The sequence below is a fragment of the Myxine glutinosa genome, chromosome 1, assembly GCF_964187855.1.
Source record: "Myxine glutinosa chromosome 1, kmMyxGlut1.1, whole genome shotgun sequence".
NCBI classification, from domain to species: Eukaryota; Metazoa; Chordata; class Myxini; order Myxiniformes; family Myxinidae; genus Myxine; species Myxine glutinosa.
Window position 1 is genome coordinate 212,803,341 of NC_136261.1, and position 19,503 is coordinate 212,822,843.

Below are 19,503 nucleotides of genomic sequence, written 5' to 3' on the forward strand. Positions count from 1 at the left end.
GAGAGAGGAAAACACAACACCAGTGGAGAACAGGCACATTGGGACAGCACATCAAATGCTTCCTTATCTCCAACGGTCTGATCTCAGAACATCGATTCGAATTCATACACAGTCACTTTACCCTGGATATTCTGCTTCTGCTCTCATAACAATGGACGCAGGCCCTAAATCTCTTGAAAGGACAAAACTGCCACCTTAAGAAACTTTTTGAAAAGTTCAGTCACTTAAACTTTTGGGACACACCATCAGCCATGGTCTTTCTTGGGATAACCACATATCCAAGTTGGCCTCCAAAGCCAGTCATCGACTGGACATCCTCTATCTTACAAAGTCTTTCCTTGAACTTTTGTTTCCTGACAGGCTTTCACATCTGCAGCTTGATTGACTGCTCATATTTCCTTTGAAATGGCGTCTTTGCTTCATACCTTTTTATGCTTGATGCCAGGGAAACCAAGGCCTTCAAAAATCATTGGTATCTCCACTATGAAGCTGTCTGTGGGCCTATTAATTTCACATCACAGACACGTCTGTAGTCTCTCTGTCTTCTATAACCTCTTTTCTGGTCTTGCATCCTCTGCCATTTCCATGCTCTGTCCCCAACACACACCCTCACCCCCTATCGGATTTCTGTGGGTTGAACGTGGTCTGATAGTAACCTCCCTCTAATGGAACTCTCATAATCCAGATCTCACTTTGCTAACCTCCATTCATTTGTTCCCCACCTGTGGAATCAACTTCCTCAGACTCTTCAATCTCATTCTTCCCTCCAGAGCCTCAAGACAGCTGTTCACCACCATCTTAGTTCATTCCCCACTCACAGCCATTATATTTTCTACTCCCAGGCATTCATCATCTCCAAACAAACCTCTTTCTGGGATTCCATCTTTTCTTTCCACCTCTGCATTGAGAGTTTGCAGCGGTATCCATCTTCTTCACCCCCTATGTCCTTCCAAATGTCCCTTATCCCTCTAATTTTCCCTCTATTGTGTCCCTCAAACACTGCTGTTGTCTTTCTCCCCTCCCATGCCCCCCACACCACTCTTTGTTGGTCCTTTCATTCTGTTACGTCCTCATCCGTTCTGTGTTTTAGTTCCTCCACAAACCTCGATGCTATACAAAAAATTGTTTTCCTAGTCCGGGAGCCAGAATCTGCTCAAAATGGTTTCGTGCAACACCCACTACACAGTTGGTTTGTCACTGCCAGGTGATTGGGGAACATCTATAGAACAAATCCAGCCCTGATGTACAGATGAATTGTGGCAGCAACAATAAATGGCAGCCACTTTTCTATGAGGGGGGTGGTGTCCAAGGTGTAAATCTGAGATTTTGACGGATTTCATTTTTATTTATTTATTTATCTTAGCCCCTACAGGCTACAGGGAGATATTATCCCACCGACAGAGGATACTGTCCGTGCTTATGAACGTTTCATATGCTCCCTGTACACAACAACTCAGGCAGCAGGTGACACGGCGGACGAAATCAGATATTGGATGTTCTGCCAGAAAAGGCAGAAGAGTGAATGCCTACCACCAACATCTGACAGTATTAGGCAACACATTTATCGAGCTAACTATCAGTCATTCATCTGGAAGAAGTCATTGCTCCCCAACCAAGCACTACCAAAGCCAGATGGTAATGGATGGAACATCGAAGATGGAACTCTCCAGCCTACCCTCATGACCAAAGACCCTGCTCCAGTTGGACTAGTTGAGCTGACCGCGTGCAAGTGTAAAGTGTCTGCATGTCAACGCAGCCACGTATGTGCCTGCAAGAACAATAACATGCCATGCACAGAAGCCTGCACCTGCATGGGAGGTGAACTATGCAAAAACCCAAACAAAGAACCTACCACAAGCGACTCAGAAGATGATGATGAGGAAGATTAATGTGACATTTTCGTGATTTTATACCACTTAGAGGATGATTCAGTAGCAAAATATGTTAATTTTAATAATACAACAAATAACAGTTATATGTTAACATTGTAATGTTCAGTGAATGACTATGGTTATGATATGCAGCCAGATTTGACCTGGTGAGATATTTTTGCTGAGATTATTTGTGGACTTTTGGTCAAAACAGGAGTGGGGTTGATGATTTAAGGGGAAATGAAATCTATATTTTTCTGATTTTACTTAAGGATTGTCCAATTTTGTTTCTTGAAAGGGTCATAAAGATATATCATATTACAACCATAACCGCATTTGAACAACATAAAGATGATATTGCATAATTACAGTCGAAAAGCAAAAACTACATATTTCAGCGATTTTGTGTGTTTTGGGTATAATACAAGGTATAATAATAATTTTTTTTAAAAATCATGCCTGAACAGCATAACGAAAATCCGCTCATACTTCCCACTATTCTTTTAATTATAATGTTGAAAAATCCCTATTGGAAGAGCTGAAAAAACAAAAATACAAAAAAAAATCGTCAAATTCGAACTTTACACTACCCCCTTAATAGAAAAGTGGCTGCCATTTATTGTTGCTGCCACAATTTAACTACATCAGGGCTGGATTTGTTCTACAGATGTATCCCAAGCACCCTGAAATGACAAACCAACTGTGTAGTGGGTGTTGCACGAAACTCATTTTCTAGGCCTCTCTTGAAAACTGGCTCCTGGACTATCCCTGCTTCCCATGGCAGTTAGTGTCAGTTGATGCATATTTTGTTCATTCCATCCTTTTAGAGTGTATAACAGTGTAGTTTACCAGTCAGGATGAGGAATGAGACATTTGGTGGTAGAATCGGTGTGCCCGGTAGGAGTTTGGTGAACTCCTGATGGAGGAACAACTTATCCAGGCCAAAACAAATATAACATCTTTACTTTAACTCACATTTTATACAATATAAGATTGTCTTTTTGATTCATTCGGAAAAAACACTGGACTGGGGACTGAATATCTATATAATAATACCGTAAGGATTCGACTTTGTTATCCCTTTTACCCCGCACCCAGTGACCCGATGCCCACGGCACTCATGGATTTACGATCTACGAACCGCGCTCTTTGTTTATCACGTACAGCCATACTCGAAAAATCTGAATTAGCCGACGTTGGGGCCCAAAAGCATCCGATTAACTGCCGATACGACGCCATCTTACGACGCCATCGTATTGGGCGAAGGCGAAGCGAGCCGTCCGCTGATTGGACAGTCGAGTGGTGTGAACATGGGTGGTGTGAACCAAATGGTCTTTTTATTCCCTTGAACATTTTAAATTAGGATATATAGGGAAACGTCTTTATCGTCATTTTAATAAAGTTAAATGGAGTGACGTTGCGATACTCGGGGTGCGTTGCATAAATCCTCGTAACTCAGAGGTGTAGCAGGTGGCGAGACATAAGGAAGCTTAAAGATAACGAGCTGAAAACAGACGAACGATATGTCAATCTCTTTCTACACCGAACGGCAATAAAAGTATGAGAGCGGGAAGGCATGGCCTGAGCACTTCGAGCAGAGAGGACTGATTGGACTTAACTTAAAGAGAAAAAATTGGAGCTTAACGGAAGAAGAAGATCCCATGAGCGCTCCCCTATGCCATCCATAATGGTACACTCTATCCATACACCACATCCTCCCTTCCGTGGATGTTCCACGGGTTTCACGTCTTTATCGTCATTTTACTAAAGTTAAATGGAGTGACGTTGCGATACTCGGGGTGCGTTGCATAAATCCTCGTAACTCAGAGAGGTGTAGCAGGTGGCGAGACGTAAGGAAGCTAAAAGATAACGAGCTGAAAACAGACGAACGACATGTCAATCTCTTTCTACACCGAATGGAAATAAAAGTATGAGAGCGGGAAGGCATGGCCTGAGCACTTCGAGCAGAGAGGACTGATTGGACTGAACTTAAAGAGAGAAAAATTGGAGCTTAACGGAAGAAGAAGATCCCATGAGTGCTCCCCTATGCCATCCATAATGGTACACTCTATCCATACACCACATCCTCCCTTCCGTGGATGTTCCACGGGTTTCATGTCTTTATCGTCATTTTAATAAAGTTAAATGGAGTGACGTTGCGATACTCGGGGTGCGTTGCATAAATCCTCGTAACTCAGAGAGGTGTAGCAGGTGGCGAGCCGTAAGGAAGCTTAAAGATAACGAGCTGAAAACAGACGAACGATATGTCAATCTCTTTCTACACCGAATGGAAATAAAAGTATGAGATCGGGAAGGCATGGCCTGAGCACCTCGAGCAGAGAGGACTGTTTGGACTTAACTTAAAGAGAAAAAATTGGAGCTTAACGGAAGAAGAAGATCCCATGAGCGCTCCCCTATGCCATCCATAATGGTACACTCTATCCATACACCACATCCTCCCTTCCGTGGATGTTCCACGGGTTTCGGCTAGTCTATATAATAATAGCGTAAGGACTCGACTTTGCTATCCCTTTTACGCCGCACCCAGTGACCCGATGCCCATGGCACCAATGGATTTATGATCTACGAACCGCGCTCTTTGTTTATCACGTACAGCCATACTCGAAAAATCTGAATTAGCCGACGTTGGGGCCCAAAAGCATCCGATTAACTGCCGATACGACGCCATCTTACGACGCCATCGTATTGGCGTCTGCTGGGCGAAGGCGAAGCGAGCCGTCCGCTGATTGGACAGTCGAGTGGTGTGAACATGGGTGGTGTGAACCAAATGGTCTTTTTATTCCCTTGAACATTTTAAATTAGGATATATAAGGAAACGTCTTTATCGTCATTTTAATAAAGTTAAATGGAGTGACGCTGCGATACTCGGGGTGCGTTGCATAAATCCTCGTAACTCAGAGAGGTGTAGCAGGTGGCGAGACGTAAGGAAGCTTAAAGATAACGAGCTGAAACAGACGAACGATATGTCAATCCCTTTCTACACCGAACGGCAATAAAAGTATGAGAGCGGGAAGGCATGGCCTGAGCACTTCGAGCAGAGAGGACTGATTGGACTTAACTTAAAGAGAAAAGATTGGAGCTTAACGGAAGAAGAAGATCCCATGAACGCTCCCCTATGCCATCCATAATGGTGCACTCTATCCATACACCACATCCTCCCTTCCGTGGATGTTCCACGGGTTTCGGCTAGTTAAATAATATTGATGCAACATCTCGTTATCAATATGAACACTAGACACTTACCTCACTCAAAGTTTCTTCACGTGATGATTTTCCCACTTCTCCTGACTCAACAGCACACTTCTCGGCCTTTCCTGCGGTTGCTTGAGTTTTTCGATTCACAACAGCTGTTGCTGAATTGCGCGAGCTTTCTGCCTTGGATCCTGCCCCACTTAGTCTCCGAACAGGGCCTGCTAGCCATTTTCGCAATGTACTTGCACTGCCACTGGGGGATCCTTTATGGACCGTGGTTGTAGAATTGGTGCCAAAACCTGGTCCTGGAGTATGACCACTCTCAGATGTTGCTGGAGTTTCTACAGAAAAGAGGAGAAAAATATTGGTTTTATAGTCAGTAAGCCTTATGACTGCAAAACCTTCAGGTGATTCCCTATCATTAGCAATTCATTCTATTGTATCAGCCTCACTCGTTCTTGAAAGGACACATCAATTTTATACTAATTCTTCCCAATAAACTGATAGGTGAGGCTGTTTTAATTGGTGTGTGTGTGTGTGTGTCAGTGTGTGAGTCCGCTTGCATATCAACGTTAATACAGCACTCACAGGCTGTCTACATTAAGATAGCACCATGGTGGGTGAAAGTGATTACCTGTCTTGTTACCCTGTGTACGCGAAGCAAAAATGGGATTGAGCAATTGGTTCACTTCTGTCTGTCCATCTGTCTGTCTGTCTACAAACGCCAGTTTATGATTGAAGAACAACTTCATTTAAACTGAATGTTATATTTGGACATGAATTGGAACATGAATGGGAAAACGAACCTGCAGTTTAGCAGAACTTTGGCTCTGAATTTGACCTGATTACACATGAACAGACAAGAAGAAGACCACAACTTTTGCATATGGCTGCTGAAGCAGTTTCCTAGGCTATTGGGCACAATCCTGGATGTGTCGCCACTCCGACAGTGGTAGTTCCTCCAAAAGAACACCAATTCAGCTGAATTCAAAGTGGCTTTTATTGTACGAGTATAAAACACGACGTCACTTCCTGGGCCCGCCAACCTGGAAATGACGTCTGCATCCGTATCCGGTTGTTATATGTTGTCGACGGTGGGGCCTAGATGTTGCATACGTCACACACAGGATACTCAAATGGCTCATTCTTCCCAATAAACTGGTACTTATTTTGTCAACTTCAGAAGTACGACAGGCTGAGTCAACCCATCTGGTGTTAATTCAAAGACATGATGGGGCTCAAACTCAGGATCCTGAGATCTCAAACCAGCCACCTTAACTAACTGTTAAGCCAATACCAGTGCTTCATGTGCAGAGAGGAGTAAGGTAATTATTTCACACTCTCTGCCTGTTTGGCAGCGAAACAAAATTGAAAATCATTCCAAACAGGACACTTACTGTTTTTAACGACGTCATAAAGGACACAAACAACAGGCACGAAGAACAAATAATATGAATACGCATTGCGTAGAGTGAAAGCTTCGTCGACAATGGTCAGTCGATCGAGTACGCAGCCCTCACAAACATCTGTAGGCCTAGGCCTAGCTAGGCTAGGTTGTATGTTCTTGGGCTTAGAATTAAAATTCAAATTAATTTTATTGAATGGATAGATTGGGATAGAATGCAGGACTTACCGACTGTAGGCTATATAGTCTAGAGCTCTAGACTTCTAGTCAACTGGACCAGGTACGTAGGTCCGACTGGCAGGTACGTACTGAAATCGGTGTACCTGGCTTAAAGGTTAAATGAAGTCAGTGTAGCTGGCGGAAAACTGAAGCCGGTGTAGCTGGTGGAAAAAAGAAGTCGGTGTAGCTGGCAAAATTATGAACGGTTTCGAATTCAAAATCCGTTCTGTACAGTACTGTATTGTAATTTATTGATATTAATCACCAGGTGAAAATAATTTATCGGTCTCGCCAGACCAAAGCAAGATCACGTGAGCAAGATGCTTTTATGAAAAAGCGAACAATGAACAATAAATTAATAAATGAATTCATATATATATATATATATATATATATATATATATATATATATATATATATATATATATATATATATATATATATATATATATATATATATATTGATTTTAATCACCAGGTGAAAATAATTTATCGGTCACGCCAGACCAAAGCAAGATCACGTGAGCAAGATGGCGGATCATGGAAGGGACAAGATGGCGGATCATGGAAGGGACAAGATGGCGGATCATGGAAGGGACAAGATGGCGGATCATGGAAGGGACATTTGAAATGACAACATGAAATTTTGTTCCCAAGGGAATGGGGGAAAATGTGAAAATATTTTTTTAGTGAAATTTGAAATGAAAGTGAAATTTTGAATGGATTTACATATACATGCAATTGGCATAGAGGTTCGCTTACGAAGCTCTCTATAATGTGTTAAATAAGGTGGTGTAAAAGACGCTGCATCAACGGCAGTAAACGTTCAAAGAAAATTTTATACAAACTTTAAAATCCGTATTTTATTTCAATTGAATTATATACCTGAACACTGCAGAACACAAATCACCTTTTTGTTATTTTCAAAAACCTTCCGTTTAGCAGAACTTGGACAAAATATTGTGCATTTTACATCATCTCAACCAATCAAATTTACTGCTGCCAGACCCCATCCATGTCATTCTACGAGTATCTGAAGACTGTGCAGAGTATATGAACTCTCTCGTTGACATGTTTTTGGTTGGTGGTGGTGGTGGTTTTGTGTGCAGCCTGTAGCTGCTTGGCTGCATCATTTTATGGGGGTGCTGAGCTGCTGATGCAGTGCCCCCCATACCAGTAAGCTAGTGGTACTCATTTTGTCGACCTCCGAAGTACGATAGGCTGAGTCAACCCACCTGGTGTTAATTCAATAGCATGATAGGGGCTCAAACTCAGGACCCTAAGATCTCAAGCCAGCCACCTTAATCGTTGAGCCAACACCAGGCTTTTTTTGGTTGGTGAAAGACAACAAGAGACGAAAACTGTCGTTCTAAATTTTAATTAACCTCCTACCAAAAGCAAAATTTGATTTGCAAAAAATAGGCAACCCTCATGATAACGATAAATCATCTGGACAAACAGGCAGACATGTACACATCATGCATAATGACAGAAATACAAATCGAGCAAGGCAAGCCACAGTCGGTATGATTATTGCAGCATTTATACAGCTAGCTATTTAAACGACATAATTACAGCATTACTCAATTCTCTGTAGTTTAGCAACATCTTGCTGTGAAAAATAAACAGGACTATGAATGTCGGTATACACATAGTATTAGCATTATTCGACTTGTGTTTTTGCTTCATAGTGCATTGTTACAAACAAAAATCATAAAACCTCTACTTGAAAGGGATTATCATGACAAAGGATTGCACAAATTAGAAATTACCAAGTTATGAACAGCTGACATGCACTAATAGTCTAGTAGGAAGACTAGGTCCCCCTGCACCCCCCGGAGATATACTTCTAATCAGTGTTTCTAGATTGGAAAAAATGTGTAGAAAATGACTAGCTATGGCCCCAAGCTGAAAAAATGTCCCACATACCATTTTTATGCAAATTACTGCTGCAAATTTTATGCAAAATTATGCAAATTTTATGCAAATTTTTGATGAGGAGTAGAGTTGAGGGGTCTTTGAGGGCTTCATCGAGGTGCTCTCGGTTGCAAGACTGGGTCATTCTGAGAAGCACAGCAGGGTCAGAGATCATGATGTTCTCCTCCTCAGTGAATCTCTCCATCAACAGCCTCTCCATTGCCTCACACACTGTTTTGAGGCAAAAGAGGGACTTTGCGTAGGCCTTTCCACTGAGAACACCTTTGAGAGATCCACTTGTTACTAGTTGTGCCTCAAAGAGAATCTCTGCATATCCAGAACCACGCATCTTGTGTCCAGTGAGCATCCCGATGTAGTTCATGGATGTGTGGAAGGGTCCAATCGTTACTACATGACTAGCAAATTGATTTGGCCAGCGCCAGATGATGGGAAGGGCTTTCATGCAGACACCCAGATCAAATGTATTCAGGACCCATCTCTGACCCACCTCAGCAGTTGCTGCCTCGGAACGCTTCAGTAGCTCACGAACAACTGCGTTGTCTGTGATCGGTTGGTGGATAGGCGTGCAGTAGTCGACTGTTGATTTGCTGGGTGGGGGAGAACCAGTTGCAGAGGTGAAACCCCCTAGCCCAGGCACAGGCTGCAGGCCATTGCCATGCCATGCAGGCACCAGGCACAGACCGATCACAGACAACGCAGTTGTTCGTGAGCTACTGAAGCGTTCCGAGGCAGCAACTGCTGAGGTGGGTCAGAGATGGGTCCTGAATACATTTGATCTGGGTGTCTGCATGAAAGCCCTTCCCATCATCTGGCGCTGGCCAAATGAATTTGCTAGTCATGTAGTAACGATTGGACCCTTCCACACATCCATGAACTACATCGGGATGCTCACTGGACACAAGATGCGTGGTTCTGGATATGCAGAGATTCTCTTTGAGGCACAACTAGTAACAAGTGGATCTCTCAAAGGTGTTCTCAGTGGAAAGGCCTACGCAAAGTCCCTCTTTTGCCTCAAAACAGTGTGTGAGGCAATGGAGAGGCTGTTGATGGAGAGATTCACTGAGGAGGAGAACATCATGATCTCTGACCCTGCTGTGCTTCTCAGAATGACCCAGTCTTGCAACCGAGAGCACCTCGATGAAGCCCTCAAAGACCCCTCAACTCTACTCCTCATCAAAAATTTGCATAAAATTTGCATAATTTTGCATAAAATTTGCAGCAGTAATTTGCATAAAAATGGTATGTGGGACATTTTTTCAGCTTGGGGCCATAGCTAGTCATTTTCTACACATTTTTTCCAATCTAGAAACACTGATTAGAAGTATATCTCCGGGGGGTGCAGGGGGACCTAGTCTTCCTACTAGACTATCCAGAAAGGGGATAATAAGCTTGTTACATACACGTCAGGTGGGTCGACAACAACCGTTGACTACCTGATGGTGCGTAGGCGAGATAGGGGGCACCTCCGGGACACAAAGGTGATCCCGGGGGAGGAGGCTGTTTCACAGCACCACTTGGTTGTCTGCAACATAAGGGTGAAAGGTGCGAAGAGAGCTCGGCTGGTGAAGTACCAACCGAGAATGAAGGTGTGGAGGTTGAAAGAGGTGACAGTAAGGGAGGCATTAAAAGAGAGGCTGAGTAGGGAAGAGGATGATGTGGTTGAGCTTGAACGTGGTTGGATGTCAATGAAAGATAGTCTGTTGGGAGCCGTTGGTGAGGTATGTGGATGGACAAAAGGACCACCGAGGCACTCGGAAACATGGTGGTGGGATGATGTTGTTGGAAAGAGGATTGTCGAGAAGAGGAAGAAGTTCAAGGAGTGGCAGAAGGCGAAGGGTACGGGAGTAGACAAAGCAGAGCATGAAAGTTATAAGGCAGCCAAGAAGGCTGCAAAGAAAGAGGTAGCAAAGGCGCAGGAGGCATGTAGGAAAATGTTCGGAGAAAGCTTGGATTCGGAAGAGGGTCAGAGAGCGGTATTCAGGATTGCAAAGCAGATAGCGAAAGAGAGGTGTAATGTGATGGGGGTGAGTTGCTTGAAGGATGAAGTGGGACAAATCGTTGTGGACCCAGATGGAATTAAAGGAAGATGGAAAAGATATATGGAAATGTTGAATACAGAGAATGAATGGGATGGCAACATAGAGAGTAACCCAGTTTTAGGGCCGGCAGAGAAGATAACAGAGAAAGAAGTTGAGGAAGCGATAAAAGCAATGAAGAGTAGAAACCGGGAGGGCCGACGGGAGTTGTGGGAGATATGTTGAAGGCAGCAGGAAGTTGGGGTGTGAAGAGAATGACAAAGATCTGTAATCTGGTGGTGAAAGAAGGCTGCATTCCAGTGGATTGGGAATCGAGTACCCTCGTCCCTCTATACAAAGGGAAAGGTGACCCTCTGGACTGTGGCTCCTATCAAGCGATAAAGTTATTGGAGCATGGAATGAAGGTATTGGAAAGGGTGTTGGAGAGGAGGATAAGGAAGAAGGTGAAGATCGACGAAATGCAGTTTGGATTTATGCCAGGAAGAGGAATGACAGACGCGCTCTTTATTGTGAGGCAGTTGCAGAAGTACATGGAGAAGAGGAAGAAGTTGTTTCTTGGGTTTGTTGATCTGGAGAAAGCATTCGATAGGGTTCCACACGAAGTATTGACATGGGCATTGAGGAAGTTAGAAGTGGAGGAATGGTTGGTCAGAGTAGTGATGGCCATGTACAAAAGAGCGCGCACAGCTGCAAGGACTAAGGACGGGAACAGTGGTGAGTTTGAGGTGAAGGTGGGAGTGCATCAGGGGTCGGTACTAAGTCCACTACTATTTGTAGCTGTGATGGAGGTGCTGGCTCAGAACGTAAAGGAGGGTTTACCATGGGAGTTGTTGTATGCAGATGATCTGGTGTTGATTGCGGAAACTATGGATGGACTGAAGGAAAAGATGAACAAGTGGAAGGAATGTATGGAGACAAAAGGTCTGAAGGTGAATATAGGAAAGACGAAGGTGATGGCAAGTGGAAAAGCATGTGGTGAGGTGGAAAGAACTGGGAAGTGGCCATGTGCTGTGTGCAGGAAGGGTGTCGGAGTGAACTCCATTCAATGTGCGCTGAGTGGGTTCATCAAAAATGTAGTGGTCTGAGAGGGTCATTAACCAGTGTGGCAGCTACATTCAAATGTAAGGTGTGCACAGAGGGAGCTGCAGATGGAGGAAATGTTGAGTTGGATCTTGGAGACGGCATGAAGCTGGAAGGTGTGAAAACATTTTGCTACCTCGGAGACATGCTGAATGGAGAAGGTGGATCAGACTCGGCAACGGTTGCTCGAGTGAGATGTGCATGGAAGAAGTTTAGGGAACTGAGTGGCGTGCTGATGAGGAGGGGAGTGTCGTTGAAGCTGAAGGGAAAGGTGTATGCTGCATGTGTGAGAAGTGTTATGATTTATGGGAGCAAGACATGGGTCATGAATGTAGAGCAGCAACGAAGGCTGGAAAGGGTGGAAATGCGAATGGTTCGGTGGATGTGTGGAGTTTCGTTGAGAGAGAGGAAGACAAATGATGAATTGCGAAAGATGATGGGAATAGAGCCTGTGATTGATGCTGTGAAGAGGAACAGGTTGAGATGGTTTGGTCATGTGTTGAGGAAGGATGAAAGTGACTGGTTGAGAAGAGTGATGGAAATGAATGTAGCAGGAAGTAGAGGACGGGGAAGACCGAGAAAGTCTTGGCTAAAGATGGTCGAAGAAGAAATGCAGGCAAGGGGGTTAACAAGGAGAGATGCAGAAAATAGGGCAAAATGGAGAAGATGGTCATGGGGACCGCAAGGCTAACCCCCACTCTAGCAGGGAAAATAGCCTTAAAATGCATGTTGTTGTTATTAATTTTCTTATTATATAATGAAAAAAATAATTTTCAGCAAAACAAGTGAATCTATAATATTATTTACCTAATAATAAAGACACAGTAACAAAATAATAAATTTAATTTAGTTGTAGCACTTACCTAAACAATCTTGAGTCCTAGTTTCCATTCAGGATGGAGGTGGGAAATGGTGGAGGAGATAGTTATTTTTAACCCTGTCATTCTGAAAAGTGAATTATTTTGCAAGCCTTCTGAAAAATTAATGCCCCACCCCCCCCACTAAAACGTTAATCACCCATTGAAAAAGTGACATCACACAATCACCATGACACTGTGACCGGCTCAGCTCCTTCTCGTAGTGAATGAAGACCTTTGTTATGAATAGGCTAAATTAAGCTATTCATTGTAGGGAGCCTTCACTCTGCAAACCTTAAGCGGGGGACACCTGTATGGTGAAATCAATGCACTTTTAAACTTTTGACTAAAACAGGCCTCAGACCAGAGACATGGTATCATGATTACACATTATCCTGCATTCAAACCAGGAAATAAAATAAATAAATAAAGGAGTGAACAAACATATTGGAATGCAATTGCTGAAAGGAAGCATCACCTTAGGTTGTGCAATGCCGAGAGCTTCAAATAGTTCTGGATGCTTCACTGGCAGCTCAATCACCTCCTTGATCTCTTTTATCTGCTTGTCCAGGCCACCAATCATTTCGTATGTCGAATCGGGAACTTTCTCAACCATCATGAGGGATACCAAGGGATCCACCTTATTTGGAAGGATCTTGTGCAGCGTATAGCTGTCATTCCGTAGAGCCACGCGACAGTTTGGCGTCACCTGCACAAGGCAGAGTCTTTAGAACGTATCGATGATGGGAATATTTTTTTTTATCGTAGCACAACTTGTGAAAACACAACCTCAGGCATGGATCCAACATTGAGGCTTATGGGGGGGGGGGGGGGGGGGGGGGGATGGGGCAGGGCTATGCCAACTTTTGGGGAGAAAAACAAAATTACCCAACCTATGATTTATGAAATTGCTGCACCTACTCATCCACCCACTTTCTCTGGTAAAATCAGTATTATCTATGTGATGCAGCCAATTACTACATTTATGGCTTCATCCGAGGCTCAACTATTCAATCGAGAAAGAAAACCTTAAACAGTGGATTAATTATTCCGGTCAAATTATACCATAATCGGACCGTTTTCTGCCCTACATCTTTAATATGCAGTTCAAGGTTCCAAATCCGAATAATCAATTTTATTTTAATCCTAATGGGAATGGGCATTCCAATGTTTGCCAACAACTTGACAAGACAGATAAAGCGTGCAAGTATATTAAACTGTTGTTTCATTATAACAGGTATTGATCTGAAAACCGGCTACATACATTAGAGACGGAATGCATAAAAAACATTTTCAAAACCAACATGCAAGTTACAAAACGCAACCAAGCTACCCTGGACCCGAGTTACCACTTTCTGGGGGGCTGACCGGATAGCTCAGAGGAAGCATACTCGCATTAGAGCCTTCTCATTGGAGTGCAACATGGACGCTACAAGATTGGCGACGGAAACTTTTGAATTGCCGATTTTAGACCTTCATGGACTTCACTTTGCTTCCTCAACCTATGAACAAGAACAAGAAGAAAATATTTAAAATATAGTCTGTACTTTATTTCGAGACCAAACTTGCTTTATTACAAAATTGGACTTTGGAGATATAAAGAGGTGAATGTTCTCTACTCTTAACAAGTGGTTTAGGATTTTGGGTGCGATTTCCTGGAAAATGGGATTAAAGTATCCGAATGTATCCATGCTCCCCCCAAATATAACCCCAACTTTATTGAGACCCCCCCCCCCCCTCAATTTAATTTTCTGAATCCATGCCTGCTTTAAACAATACACTTGATTTTCCCAGATATTTCAGCATTCTTTCCAAAAGCAAGTAATGTACAGGCAAACATGAATGCTGGATTTAAACAAGGAAAATACTTCAAATAGATATTTACATGATGAATATGGACAATTATTTCCAAGACTGAACAGCAGCATTCACTTGTTCCATTTCTATGCGACATGAAGTTCAATGAATGACATTGTAAATAGATAAACGTGACATGTGATCTCTCCTCAGTCATTTTATCCCTCGTCAGGTAGATGGACAAGACTCACACCACTGATCACCCACACAAAAAGACTTTGTGCAGAGAAATGCAGTGAAATGATGTACTCTACATTCAGACCAAATGCCTAGTACACTTGCATCACTGGAGAGAACAATGTAGATGGAACAAAAATAAATAACTAAGAAGAAGAATCATGACACTTTTGCTGCGACCTTACATCATTGATGTCAATATTCTTGTCAATGTCCACAACAAACTTGCCCTCTGGGTGAACCTTTAAAAAAGAAAAATTAAAAACACATCAGGAATATCAATTCAACACATTTCAACACTCATTCGTCCTGCAATATGTATTTGGCAAGCTCGTGGCAACTTTTGATTGCAAAGCTTCACCGTCCCCCCACCCAAACATATGCAGAAAGAAGTTTGCCCAAAGAAACCAAATATATATTTTTTTTTCTTTCATCTACCTTAACCAAAACTTTTTTCTTGTCCATTGGTTTTACGACCTCCCCGACGTAAGACCCTTGTTCCTGCAGCAACTGCAGCTCCTCCCGCAGCATGCGAACTGTACATGATCAAGAGAATGGGATTAACAAGGCAAAGGTAAACCCGTGGGAATAAAGCTTGTGCTCACAGGGGTATAAAAAGTACCGGTAACTATCATCGAACGACACAAGTGATAAATACAGACACAAATGACAAGTGATTGCCATTAGATGACAAATTAATTGATACCATGAAACACCTTTAGACCCTCAGAGCAACGTTTGGGATTAGTGACATCTTTATTTGGCAGAAAGGATGGGGGGGGGGGGGGGGGTAAAACCAATGGAGACAAGAAGGACGGGGACGGGGACGGGGACGGAAGTGGCGACCTTCACCAAATTTGCCGCGGCACCTTATATACACAATTCGTTAGCAGCTTCAGGGAATGTCCTGCAGGAAGAGAAACGACACACGTGCTCTTTATTGTGAGGCAGTTGCAGGAGAAGTACATGGAGAAGAGGAAGAAGTTGTTTATTGGGTTTGTTGATCTGGAGAAAGCATTCGATAGGGTTCCACGCAAAGTATTGACATGGGCATTGAGGAAGTTAGGAGTGGAGGAATGGTTGATCAGAGTAGTGATGGCAATGTACAAAAGAGCGCGCACAGCTGTAAGGACGAAGGACGGGAACAGTGGTGAGTTTGAGGTGAAGGTGGGAGTGCATCAGGGGTCGGTACTAAGTCCACTACTATTTGTAGCTGTGATGGAGGTGCTGGCTCAGAACGTAAAGGAGGGTTTACCATGGGAGTTGTTGTATGCAGATGATCTGGTGTTGATTGCAGAAAGTATGGATGGACTGAAGGAAAAGATGAACAAGTGGAAGGAATGTATGGAGACAAAAGGTCTGAAGGTGAATATCGGAAAGACGAAGGTGATGGATGGCAAGTGGTAAAGCATGTGGTGATGTGGAAAGAACTGGGAAGTGGCCAAGTGCTGTGTGCAGGAAGGGTGTCGGAGTGAACTCCATTCAATGTACAATGTGCGCTGAGTGGGTTCATCAAAAAGGTAGTGGTCTGAGAGGGTCATTAACCAGTGTGGCAGCTACATTCAAGTGTAAGGTGTGCACAGAGGGAGCTGCAGATGGAGGAAATGTTGAGTTGGATCTTGGAGACGGCGTGAAGCTGGAAGGTGTGAAAACATTTTGCTACCTCGGAGACATGCTGAATGGAGAAGGTGGATCAGACTCGGCAACGGTTGCAAGAGTGAGATGTGCATGGAAGAAGTTTCGGGAACTGAGTTGCGTGCTGATGAGGAGGGGAGTGTCGTTGAAGCTGAAGGGAAAGGTGCATGCTGCAATGCTGCATGTGTGAGAAGTGTTATGATTTATGGGAGCGAGACATGGGTAATGAACGTAGAGCAGCAACGAAGGCTGGAAAGGGTGGAAATGCGAATGGTTCGGTGGATGTGCGGAGTATCGTTGAGAGAGAGGAAGACAAATGATGAATTGCGAAAGATGATGGGAATAGAGCCTGTGATGGATGCTGTGAAGAGAAACAGTTTGAGATGGTTTGTTCATGTGTTGAGGAAGGATGAAAGTGACTGGTTGAGAAGAGTGATGGAAATGAATGTAGAAGGAAGTCGAGGACGGGGAAGACCAAGAAAGACTTGGCTAAAGATGGTGGAAGAAGAAATGCGGGCAAGGGGGTTAACAAGGAGAGATGCAGAAAATAGGGCAAAATGGAGAAGATTGTCATGGGGACCGCAAGGCTAACCCCCGCTCAAGCAGGGAAAATGGCCTTAAAATGCATGTTGTTGTTGTTGTCTTCAGAGAATGTCAGACGTATGGATGATTTCAAAAGCCATACACCAAAAAAAAGAAAGAAAGAAAGAAAAGAGAATCAGAAACAACTAGAACAACACTTGATGGAGCATATACCTCTGCCAAGCTGAACAGTTTACATTTTGTATCCCACTGATAGGCCGGATCTGGATTTGGACCTGAACCAAAATCTAATCGGCTTGTATTGTCACCTACCCAACTCATCCACCAAATTTATTCACAACTCGTCCATAACTTTTTAAAATATAATGTTATATATCGCTTTTTGCCCGATCTCTCAATGGTGAAGAATCACTTCAAAAATTAAACAATTCTCACATGCGAATTCATATTCAGATCTTCACCAAAATCAAATCAAATCGTCATTGTCACACACCCAACATGTCCACCAAGTTTCGTCCAAATCCGTCCACAACTTTTTGAGATATCCTGCTATATATCATTTTTGGCCTTATCTTCCAATGGTGAAGAATCGCTTAAATAAATTCTAGTAGCCGGATCCGAATCCGGATCTTCACCAAAATCTAATCATTTCGTCCTTGTCACATACACTACCTCTCTGCCAAATTTCATCCGAATCTGTCCACAACTCTTTGAGATATCTTGTTCACAAACGGACAAATAGACAGAGGTGAAAACATAACCTCCATCCACCTTCGGTGGCAGAGGTAACGCCAACAACAAAGAATATCACAAGTGCGTTCAATAGATACACCACCAAATGTGGAAGAGAAATGTTTTCAAAGGACAAAATAGACAAGGATGTGCAAATGTGAAATAATCACAGATTTAGTAAAATGGTCAAACCAAACATTTGCTTCCTACCTTTTGCGTTAAGTTCATTTCTTTGTGCTTGTAGTCGTCTCAGGTTCTGGCTTTTCTCGTTTACGATCAACTGCAAACGCAAGATGTCCGTCACTTTGAAATACCATGAATAAGGTTGTTAACTTGCAAATCGGATAACCCTCCACACACTCCCACCACGAAAGCCTCCCCAAGCGAGCTAAACCACAGTAAGGCGAAACACAGCTCGCCAGATTCAAAACGTACAAACTACAGGATGTCAGATTACCCACAGTTCAACACTAACAGTAACAAACCACTCCTATAAAACATGCCATTTGTATTCTTCACCGCAATTCTTTTTGCACTGCTTTATTTTTTAGAGCCAAACTTCAGCTTCAACCCTCCATACCTTCAACCCTCCATACCTTCAACCCTCCATACCTTCAACCCTCCATAGCTTCAACCCTCCATAGCTTCAACCCTCCATAGCTTCAACCCTCCATACCTTCAACCCTCCATACCTTCAACCCTCCATACCTTCAACCCTCCATACCTTCAACCCTCCATACCTTCAACCCTCCATACCTTCAACCCTCCATACCTTCAACCCTCCATAGCTTCAACCCTCCATAGCTTCAACCCTCCATAGCTTCAACCCTCCATACCTTCAACCCTCCATACCTTCAACCCTCCATACCTTCAACCCTCCATACCTTCAACCCTCCATACCTTCAACCCTCCATACCTTCAACCCTCCATACCTTCAACCCTCCATACCTTCAACCCTCCATAGAAAAGTGAGTTGCTGCTTTACACCAATGACGACTTCTTCATTTTTCAAATTATGGCAAATTAAAAGAATTTTTTTCTTCTTCAAAGGACAAATGTGGAAAATAATATTCCCCACTCTTGAGTTAAAGTAACTCTCTTTCCCCTAACATTTCAATAAATGGAATCTTCCATTTGTTTCGATTTTAATAAGTGGAATCTTCAAGAAAACACCCATTGTAGTGCGTCACTCCTTTATTTAGAAAACTTTTGTTTTTTATGGGTACACGTTTTTTAAGGTTGGACACGTGTCAAAACTGCAAATGCCAACACGTTGGTTATCCCTGCACGGAGAGCAGCATCTCCCATGAATCCTTCTTTAACTTGAGATCACATTTCAATGAAACCAGTCTCAGGAAATAAACATAACCACTTATCCCTCTCCCTGCAAAGATGTTTTATGCACCACGTTGATGCCAAATCTCCACGAATCCAAATCATACAAATTATACATTTTTCCCCATTTCTTTCATTTAATGTATTTTTAACACCAAACAACTTCTTTTTTCTTTTTTTTTCAATTACGCAAAGATTGGTGTTCCTGTCAACGAAGCGACAGGTCTTATATATATATTTTTTTTTTTTTTTTTTTTTTTTTTTTTTGTATACAAGATCGAGGCTCGTGAAAGAGCGAACATTAATCACACAGAAAGACAAACCGACACATAAAACATATAACATCGGGAGCGGTAGACAAGATGGGGAGAGAGGGGGAAGGACACAAACACAACATTTGAGAGCAGGGACCGAGAGACATGGAGACATCGAGAGATCTGAGAGAGGGCGAGGGCTTTGGGGGGGGGGGGGGGGCATGGGAAGGGGGCGGTGGGAGAGGTATAAAACATATGGACACTGCCAGGACTTCCAGGAAAGAAGTTGGAATTTCAAACAAGGTGGATCTGGGGTGAATTAGCGGGGGTAGAAAAGATCAAGGTTTTGGA

General features: G+C 43.1%; 1 protein-coding gene across 5 annotated transcripts in view; it reads right to left on the bottom strand.

Moving 5' to 3' along the window:
• LOC137433788 (rho guanine nucleotide exchange factor 25) overlaps positions 1 to 19,503 on the bottom strand; it is a 278,788-nt gene that overhangs the window by 53,807 nt on the left and 205,478 nt on the right. For all 5 annotated transcript variants that reach the window (XM_078783280.1, XM_078783275.1, XM_078783260.1 and 2 more), the window contains one exon: positions 5,136 to 5,425. In XM_078783280.1, coding sequence (XP_078639406.1) covers positions 5,136 to 5,425 — 290 coding nt within the window. The remainder of the gene's footprint in view (positions 1 to 5,135; positions 5,426 to 19,503) is intronic.